Below are 9,790 nucleotides of genomic sequence, written 5' to 3' on the forward strand. Positions count from 1 at the left end.
GCTGAGCTCGCCCAAACCCCGGCTGAGCTCGCCCAAACCCCGGTTGAGCCCGATGACACCCCGGCTCCCATCTCAGAGGTGAGATAATCGATCATTTAGTTGTCTTGTGTATTTTATTTATTTATTTACTTATTAATTTATTTGATAGGGACAGTGCATGTTAATGAACATCTTACAGACGCATCTAATGGACGTAATATGCCGGATTTTAGCAAAAATGCTAATTTACATCTGCAAACATGGAATGACATTGGTTTTCTATCAAAGACCTTTAACGATTCTTGATAGTGATTCTATGATTTTGCATGTATTTACACCTGCCAGCGACCAACATGTAATGCAATATTCAATGTGTGAGAAAATCATTGATTGCAGAAACATTCTAGCAGCCCCAAGTAATTTATTCAGATTTTGCCAGTTTATTTTTGCATTCCCCTTTGCCTCCACAATGATATCCATAAAGAATTTTGCTTTAGCCTTTCGCAGACTTTGAGTTATTTTATTTCTTAAACATGTAACTGTTTGTCTTTCTGTAGTGAGACCAGTTTTAAATGATTTTTTAAGTTGTGGTCCATTATTTTCCTGCGTTCATCGTTTAACCAAGGCAATGAATTCCTTTATGTTAATGCAGAATCCGGCTCAGCTCGCTGAAACCCCAGCTGAGCCCGATCACACCCCGGCTGAGCTCGCCGAAATCCCGGCTGAGCTCGCCCAAATCCCGGTTGAGCCCGCCCAAACCCCGGCTGAGCTCGCCCAAACCCCGGCTGAGCTCGCCCAAACCCCGGCTGAGCTCGCCCAAATCCCAGCTGAGCCAGATCACTCCCCGGCTGAGCTCGCCCAAACCCCGGTTGAGCCCGATGACACCCCGGCTCCCATCTCAGAGGTGAGATAATCGATCATTTAGTTGTCTTGTGTATTTTATTTATTTATTTACTTATTAATTTATTTGATAGGGACAGTGCATGTTAATGAACATCTTACAGACGCATCTAATGGACGTAATATGCCGGATTTTAGCAAAAATGCTAATTTACATCTGCAAACATGGAATGACATTGGTTTTCTATCAAAGACCTTTAACGATTCTTGATAGTGATTCTATGATTTTGCATGTATTTACACCTGCCAGCGACCAACATGTAATGCAATATTCAATGTGTGAGAAAATCATTGATTGCAGAAACATTCTAGCAGCCCCAAGTAATTTATTCAGATTTTGCCAGTTTATTTTTGCATTCCCCTTTGCCTCCACAATGATATCCATAAAGAATTTTGCTTTAGCCTTTTGCAGACTTTGAGTTATTTTATTTCTTAAACATGTAACTGTTTGTCTTTCTGTAGTGAGACCAGTTTTAAATGATTTTTTAAGTTGTGGTCCATTATTTTCCTGCGTTCATCGTTTAACCAAGGCAATGAATTCCTTTATGTTAATGCAGAATCCGGCTCAGCTCGCTGAAACCCCAGCTGAGCCCGATCACACCCCGGCTGAGCTCGCCGAAATCCCGGCTGAGCTCGCCCAAACCCCGGCTGAGCTCGCCCAAACCCCGGTTGAGCCTGATGACACCCCGGCTCCCATCTCAGAGGTGAGATAATCGATCATTTAGTTGTCTTGTGTATTTTATTTATTTATTTACTTATTAATTTATTTGACAGGGACAGTGCACGTTAATGAACATCTTACAGACGCATCTAATAGACGTAATATGCCGGATTTTAGCAAAAATGCTAGTTTACATCTGCAAACATGGAATGACATTGGTTTTCTATCAAAGACCTTTAACGATTCTTGATAGTGATTCTATGATTTTGCATGTATTTACACCTGCCAGCGACCAACATGTAATGCAATATTCAATGTGTGAGAAAATCATTGATTGCAGAAACATTCTAGCAGCCCCAAGTGTTATGAAAGGTCGTATTTGCTTAAAATTGTTCAGGTTGAATTTCACTGTATTCTTATTCTATTAATGCGGCTCTTGAGAGATAGTGTGGAATCAAGTGTCACTCCGAGGTACTTGAATTCAGAGACAATTTGTAGTTCCTGTCCTCCCAAAAATACACCTGAATGTTTGACGTCCAGAGGTTGCTTTGAGAACATCATACAAACAGTCTAACGTTTTAAGTTGTGGTCCATTATTTTCCTGCATTCATCGTTTAACCAAGGCAATGAATTCCTTTATGTTATTGCAGCAACCGGCTCAGCTCGCTGAAACCCCAGCTGAGCTTGTAGAGTCCCCGGCTGAGCATGCAGCGACTCTGGCTCCCTCACGGCGGACACCACCTAAAAAACCTCCGCGGATATTCGCCTACCCTTCCCCAATGATCCCTCGGCCGAAATTCCAGATCCCTTCCATGGAGTTCCCTCCGCCGATCTATCAACTCCCTCCCGAGACGCACCTTTTATTTCCAAGGATGTTTCGGATGTTCCCCTTCCCTTTGGTGGAGGTCCCTGCGGGGAGAGCCACGCTCCCTCCCGTAGAGACTCTGGCTCAGCCCGCTGACCCCTCGGCTGAGCCCGATGACACCCCGGCTCCCACCCCAGAGGTGAGATAATCGATCATTTAGTTGTCTTGTGTTTTTTATTGATTTATTTACTTATTAATTTAGCTGGAAGTAAGAATAGACGGTGCAAACATTTCTGTCTTCTCCCTGACTGAGTTAAACTTATTAGCTAGGACAGTTGGACTATTTACCATTGCATTGTTCATTTTAAAATCAATACATTTGTTTGAGTCTTTAATGTCTTTGCCAAGTAATTTATTCAGATTTTGCCAGTTTATTTTTGCATTCCCCTTTGCTTCCACAATGATATCCATTAAGAATTTTGCTTTAGCCTTTCGCAGACTTTGAGTTACTTTATTTCTTAAACATGTAACTGTTTGTCGTTCTGTAGTGAGACCAGTTTTAAATGATTTTTTAAGTTGTGGTCCATTATTTTCCTGCGTTCATCGTTTAACCAAGGCAATGAATTTCTTTATGTTATTGCAGCATCCAGCTCAGCTCGCTGAAACCACAGCTGAGCCTGACGACACCCCAGCTGATCCCGCGGAGTCCCCGGCTGAGCATGCAGCGACTCTGGCTCCCTCACGGCGGACACCGCCTAAAAAACCTCCGCGGATATTCGCCTACCCTTCCTCGGTGATCCCTCGGCCGGTATGCCCGCTCCCTTCCAGGGAGCTCCCTGCCATGGAGTTCCCTCCGCCGATCTACCAGCTCCCTCCCGAGACGCACCTTTTATTTCCGCGGATGTTTCGGATGTTCCCCTTCCCTTTGGTGGAGGTCCCTGCGGGGAGAGCCACGCTCCTTCCCGTAGAGACTCTGGCTCAGCCCGCTGACCCCCCGGCTGAGCCCGATGACACCCCGGCTCCCATCCCAGAGGTGAGATCATTGATCATTCAGTTTTCTTGTGTTTTTTATGTTATTGCAGCTCCGGTGCCCCCCCCCCCCCCCCTTTAGGGTTTTATGAATGAACATGTGTTTTTCTCCTCCTTCTCCAGCCGGCGTTGAATGAAGCAGGGACTCCGGCTCCCCGGCGTTGGTGCGGCGACGGTGGTGGCGATCGAAACGACCTCACCTCTAGACGGGAGTGAAGAAACGAGTCGGGAGACATAACACAGCCGAATCACAACCTCCCAACTCGCCAGAACAATCCACCGACTCTGCGAAGATAAATTAGCTCCACCAGCATAGACCCAGCCCCCCCCCCTGTAAAGACCCACGCCCTGGCTCCCCCAGCGCAGACCCAGACTCCCCCCAGTAAAGACCCACGCCCTGGCTTCCCCCAGCGCAGAGCCAAACTCCCCCAATGCTGCGACCGTAGGCTGGCCCGGGACGTACCTCCGCCTTGCAGCCAGCCGTTGGGAACCACACGACGGAACATGGAACACCTATAACAGAGCGGGACGCCCCGGAAGTCGTCCGACGTCCTGGGACAGACGTCTGAGAACAGCTGAGCAAACACCCTTTGGCCTTTCTCGATCAATATCAGTCTTTGATCGGCGTTTGTCTCCTGGAATACGACTGGGACGAAGGTGAACACATCATCGCGCCACTACGCCACCATTAAGCTAACATTGGATAACCTCACTGTTTAAGTGTTGCACAAGCGAAGCAGTGAATCGACATAATCAGTCACAGCTGCTTATAATGCAATTACACGTCCTAATAACCGAAGGCCCGCCTTGAAAGGAGCGACATTATTCACTCTCCTTAAATCTAACATGAGGCAGCGACAACATGGGAGCGCCGCCAGATATAATCTGAGACGGATTGGACTCTAATGTGTTTGGGAAGAAGGAGAAGTTAGGAGTGGCGCTCTGACCTTACACTATTACATCTCTCTGAGTACCGCGCATTTTAAAGTATGATTGAAATATTAATTTTAATAATTAAATATGTCTTTGTCTGAGAAAGTCAGTACAATGTGATATTAGCCGGCGTGCAAGATAACAAGACCCAGGAGCTAAAGTAAATGCATTAAGTTACATTTTTAGAAAACAGATTTTCAATCTGTCGCTGTAATACCAACAGCTGCACTATGTGTTTAAAATATAGATTTTATACAGCAAAGCTTTTAAGACGCATGGCTGTGCATGTGTGTTCCCCTGTGTTTGCTCACTCAACCGGCCCTGCAGGTTTTCAATGACGTCCGCCCCCCCCCCCCCCCCCTCGCCATGGCATTCTTGTAAATGACATTTTGTCCCAAGTTATGTATTGTAAATTATGTATATATTTTGAAATAAAGTGATTTTCTTTTGTCAGTATATTTCTTTTGTTTTGGTCACCACAACAAAAAAACAGAAGAAGAAGAAAAGTCCTCAGGAGTTACTGCAGGTGTCAAATGACGCATCAACAACACCGGCCTGGCACGGGGTTCGAACTCGCCTCGTTGATTCTCTGTTTTGACCGGAGGTCTAGCTCCGCCCACTGAGACTAGCCCAGCCAATGAGGCTCCTTTCTGCTCTGTTTCATTGTACTGAGTCAGCGGCCATGCGCAAATGGCTCCAGGGGAGGGCCGCGCTGTGTCAGTCTACATAAGACCTCTGCGTGCGGGGCTGGACGCGCACACGCACCGCTGACTGGAAAATCACGCGCAGCACCGGGATCCTCCACTTCCATTCATCTCCTCTCCGTTCTGGGATCCGGTCGACTCCGGCCGGCTGCGTTTGTTTTCGCGGACCGCGGATAACGGCGATGCGGCGGCCGTGCTGTTGATTCGTTTTGGGACAATCCGCCCCGTCCGACCGTTGAGACCGGGTTTTTTTTTTTTTGTGGAAAGCCGATTAAAACCGACGATGAAGCTCAAGCCGAACCAGACCAGAACGTACGACTGCGAGGGCTTCAAGAAACGAGCGGCGTGTCTGTGTTTCAAGAATGAGCGAGAAGAAGAGGTAGGAGCGTGAATCACGCATGACGTGTGGCCTGTCTTCAGCCGGTCATTCAAACCACGCATGGGTGGCCGTGGATTGAATGAATGCTGTTATTCGGTGTTCGGGGGGGGGGGGGGGTGATGTGTGGCTTGTTGCCGTGCATCTCAATGTTTTTGGCTCGAGTTTCCGTTGCTGCTACTGATGCGCCCCGGGCCATCCAGTTCAGGCTAGTTTGAGGAGCACGTAGAAGAAGAGGGAGGGGGGGGGGGGGGAACGCTGTTTTCACGCTCGCTTTAAAATAAAATACCGCTTTTGACTTTCAAAGTAAAATTTAGGGCGAGGAACCCAATGATAAATATCATTAATCTGGATCGCGATCTTATTGTGAAGGGAATTTATTTGAACTTCCTGTTTACTTCACGCTAACTTGAAGGAGCTCGCGTTTTTTAATAACGGGTTCAATATCTGCTTGTATTGGCTACGGACGTGTCAGCCATTATTTATCAAACTTCACGTCGCGTCACGACGCCATAATTAATACCGGAAGCGTCCATGACCAGGCAGCGGCCATTCATGATTGCGCTGCATCCCGCCGGCCTCGCGCGCAGCTGCGGCGCGTTTGCGTGGTTTGGGGATTTAAAGGGAACCGTGTTGATGCTACGGACTGAGACTGAGAGACGTACAATATTATTGTTTTAAAGTCATGGTGACGACATGAAACACATTCTTTGGTCACTATTAGGAGATTACTGTCGATTTTCTTGTTGTTTTACATATTTGTTTTACATATTTATATATCCTATTTAAATTTCCTACAGTTGTGAATGCAACACGGGCTAATGTAGCATCCATTGCACTGTTTCACATGCAACATGCAGATGTCACGAGGATAGATCAAACAGTAGGATAACTAGTCACCTGAACAAATAAACAACAAGCAGGGCTCGTCAACGGGAGTCCGAAGCCCTGAGCGGACTGAGAAACGTGCGAAGAATCTTTACGAGAGACATGAAATGGATCTAGACAAACATTTATATCCTTTCTCTTACTTTGGTGCTTGCTAGTTTAAATGTCTTTCTATTTTCTATTCTTGCCCATATTGGAGACACAGGGTCCGCCTGAGCCCTCCGGGGCCGGCCGGCCGGCACGGCAAACGCGTCCTCGAGGTTCGCGGCATCTCGCTCAAACATGCGCTTGTTATATAATCATGATGTCAGAGTTCTGTCATCCAATATGAAATATTCATGTCTTTACTTATGACACGAGAGATTCTCAGATGAATTCGTAAACACGCACGCACACACACACACGGGTACGCACGCGCACACACACACACACACTCTCCACTGCTGCTTGTGCAACTTGTTGTGGAACAGACTCTCAGGCTTTGACGGGCATGTCCGCTCATGCAGGGAGGGAGACGCCACCGCCGGAAGGCAGGGAACCGATTCGGTGCCCCCCCCCCCTGCTGGCACGTCTCTCATTCCTAAGAAGCTAATGGGGTTTGCACCACCTTTGATTTCCCCAAACAGTTGGCTACACGTATGATTATTTCCGACTCTGGTGTGTGGGGTGGGGTGGGGTGGGGGTGGGCGGGGGGGCGACTTCCTCTCCCAGTCGGGGAAGCGTGAGATTGATGACGGAGATTAACGTGGGTTGGTCTGTAATTAGATGACGTCGTAATGGTGCGTGATTAGTAAATGAGTCCGCCATGACTTTTACAGGTTTCGTTTAAAGCTAATCTGATTGGATGCTGCAGACGCTCAGACGCGTCGTTGGACGATTGATCCGTCACAACATCTTCCTCCTGCTGCAGAAATAATCCGAAGACCAAGATTTGCTCCAGAGAAGCGAGCTCTTCTGGCGCTGTCCTCCATTTTCATCTCTATCCACCGGGATGAACTGCTGCCATCCTGTTTCCAAATATGAGAGGGAGTTTTGAGCTCAAAATTCCCTGCACTTATTTGATTTTCCAATGCTCCCCCCCCCCCCCCCGCCCAGACCTTTGCGGAAGGCGACTCATTCCCAGGACCTCCGCTGCTCCCAATCACCAACGTGTCACCGCATTCATCTCAGCGGCATGTGAAGAGTCGTTCTTTAATTACACGTTGCTTCCAATATGCTCCACGTTCCTGGGTCCGCCCGGAGCGTGGATATCCGGAATTACCGGATATGGCGGTCGGGGGGGGGGTGGTGGCGGAGGCGGTCCTCGCCGCATGTCCTGCAAGCTGCTCGCTTGCACGTTGGTCTCTTGGATTCATGCGATTTCACAGCCGACGGGTTAGACGGCGCCGGAGAATGAATTGTCCCGCCTCCTGCAGCAGGTGCAAATGTGCCCGTTGTGGTTGCTGCACGGACGCGAGCCGGAACTGCAGACGCAGGCTCATCCGATCCGTGCATATCGATGGACACTGCGGCCGGAGTGTAATTCAATCCAGCCAGGACGCTCGAGGGTGGGGGGTGGGGGGGGGGGGGGGGGCATAGACGGATACATGCTTTGCTTAAATTGAGCTTCATCGCTGGATTGGATAACATTAAAAATTATTTTGGTCAGTGATCGTATTTTCATTTACAAGCCATCAGTTCCGCGTCTTCATTCCCTCGGAAGAACCCGTGAATCCCGAGTGACTCAAAGGTCAGAGGTCGCAGCTCATGTTCAAGCCTAAAAAAAAAGAAGTGAAATAATTATCAGCGCGGTTGAGAGGGGATCCTGGTATTTTATATTTTTACGGTATTTATATTCCCTCTTTTATTTTGTAGGTGCTTCTGGTCAGCAGCAGCCGGCACCCGGACCAGTGGATCGTTCCCGGAGGCGGGATGGAGCCGGAAGAGGAGCCGTGTGGTGCCGCGATGCGAGAAGTGTTTGAGGAGGTGACCGGAACCTAATTTAAAAAAAAAAAAAAAAAAAATATTCTGTTGATCTCACGAGTCTCGGCCCAAACGGGGAGAAACCGAGCAGATTCCAGATAAACAAACGACCTCCAGTCATTTTGCTGTTGTGTTTTGTTCAAAGGCCTTTTTTTTGGGGGGGGGGGTTGGTGGGTTGGTTGGTTTCCATGGCTCTCAGTGTTACTGCTTTGCTAATGCCCGGGTTGAGATTTACGGCGGGGCTCGCCGTCGGCGTCCGGATGACGGAGGTGTCTGCTGCTATTCTGGAGGTTCCCTCCCTGGTGTGCTCACTGACACCAGCGGTCTAAACGTGGCTCCTCGCTGGATTCTTAAGCACTCTCGGACCCCCCCTGAGCCAGGCATGGGGACAGGGTGACACTTGTGAAATATGTTGAGCCGGGGGGACGATGTCACACGTCTTCACAGTAATCTGATTCCCCTCGAGCACATCTGAATTAAGACTGTTTTGAAAGGACACAATTTTTTTTTAATTGCACAGAAAGGAAAATGTATACTTTTTTTCTGATATGATGCTCCTTTCATTCCTCAGGCCGGTGTGAAGGGGAAGCTCGGACGTTTGCTTGGCGTGTTCGAGGTAAGCTCTCGTCTGATTCACTGATTTTATCCTGTTTTGCAGACGCGCGATAAAAGCGAAGCAAAAGATGCTCAAATTACTGTGAGAAGTACCCCCACCCCCCACCCCCCCACCCCCCCGCTTTTCTCGGCACTAAACTGGACCAGATATCAGAAACTGTTTGTGTGCATTTTCTGGATACGTTTCACAAAAAATACAAATTCAGCTTTCTCTCCTTTTTTTCGATTCCCAAAGCAAAACCAGGATCGGAAACACCGGACGTACGTGTACGTGTTGACCGTCACGGAAACGCTGGAGGCCTGGGAGGATGCCGTTACCATAGGTACGGCTTCCCTTGTGCGTGTTTCAATAAACCCGGCGTTGTTATTTCCGTGGTGGACGGCGTCTCGCCTGCAGGCGGTGACATCGCCACCTATAAATCCGGGCCGCCGGTGCTGCGGGGCTTCTTGGCTGCCGGAATCAGCCTCGTGTTCTCAGTGTGGAGCATCCTGTAGCTGTTATCTGTTCACAGCCCTGCTGCATGCTTTAAATCAGAACGCTTCCTTTTTTTAAATTCATAGGTTGTGCTTTGTCTCCCCCTGCAGGCCGCAAGCGGGAATGGTTCACCGTGGACGAAGCCATCAAAGTGCTGCAGAGCCACAAACCCGTCCACGCCGAGTACCTGAGGAGGCTCCAGCTCAGCTGCTCCCCGACCAACGGGAACTCCATCCTCCCCCCGCCCAACGACAACTACCCCCATTACAGCGCCACCGCCGCCACCCCCTCGACGGGCACCGCACTGGGCACCTCCTGCAGATAGGACTGCATCCAGACGTCCTCTTGTCCGACTTGGACGGTTTACTGAAAGTCTGTACAGTCTCGCATGAATCTAAAGACTCGCCCGTACGTGTGTAAATTCTACCCTTGGAGGGACGGGACGCACCGAGGCCGCGGCCGG

General features: G+C 48.9%; 1 protein-coding gene across 1 annotated transcript; it reads left to right on the forward strand.

The window, feature by feature from the left end:
- The first annotated feature begins 5,078 nt into the window (after window positions 1-5,078).
- nudt4b (nudix (nucleoside diphosphate linked moiety X)-type motif 4b) lies at window positions 5,079-9,763 on the forward strand. Its single transcript, XM_068755066.1, has 5 exons — window positions 5,079-5,390; window positions 8,130-8,240; window positions 8,809-8,853; window positions 9,088-9,175; window positions 9,438-9,763. The coding sequence occupies exons 1-5, from the start codon at window positions 5,295-5,297 to the stop codon at window positions 9,650-9,652; spliced, it is 555 nt and encodes a 184-aa protein (XP_068611167.1). The 5' UTR covers window positions 5,079-5,294; the 3' UTR covers window positions 9,653-9,763.
- Window positions 9,764-9,790: the final 27 nt, after the last annotated feature.

Source organism: Brachionichthys hirsutus, chromosome 22 (genome assembly GCF_040956055.1).
Source record: "Brachionichthys hirsutus isolate HB-005 chromosome 22, CSIRO-AGI_Bhir_v1, whole genome shotgun sequence".
Lineage (NCBI taxonomy): Eukaryota > Metazoa > Chordata > Actinopteri > Lophiiformes > Brachionichthyidae > Brachionichthys > Brachionichthys hirsutus.

What these genes read in the sequence shown, in the direction of transcription:
- nudt4b (XM_068755066.1), top strand. Translation starts at nt 5,295, where the DNA reads ATGAAGCTCAAGCCGAACCAGACCAGAACGTACGACTGCGAGGGCTTC. An exon ending in AGAATGAGCGAGAAGAAGAG is followed by an intron (nt 5,391 to 8,129) that starts GTAGGAGCGTGA and finishes TTTATTTTGTAG; the next exon opens with GTGCTTCTGGTCAGCAGCAG. An exon ending in TGCGAGAAGTGTTTGAGGAG is followed by an intron (nt 8,241 to 8,808) that starts GTGACCGGAACC and finishes TTCATTCCTCAG; the next exon opens with GCCGGTGTGAAGGGGAAGCT.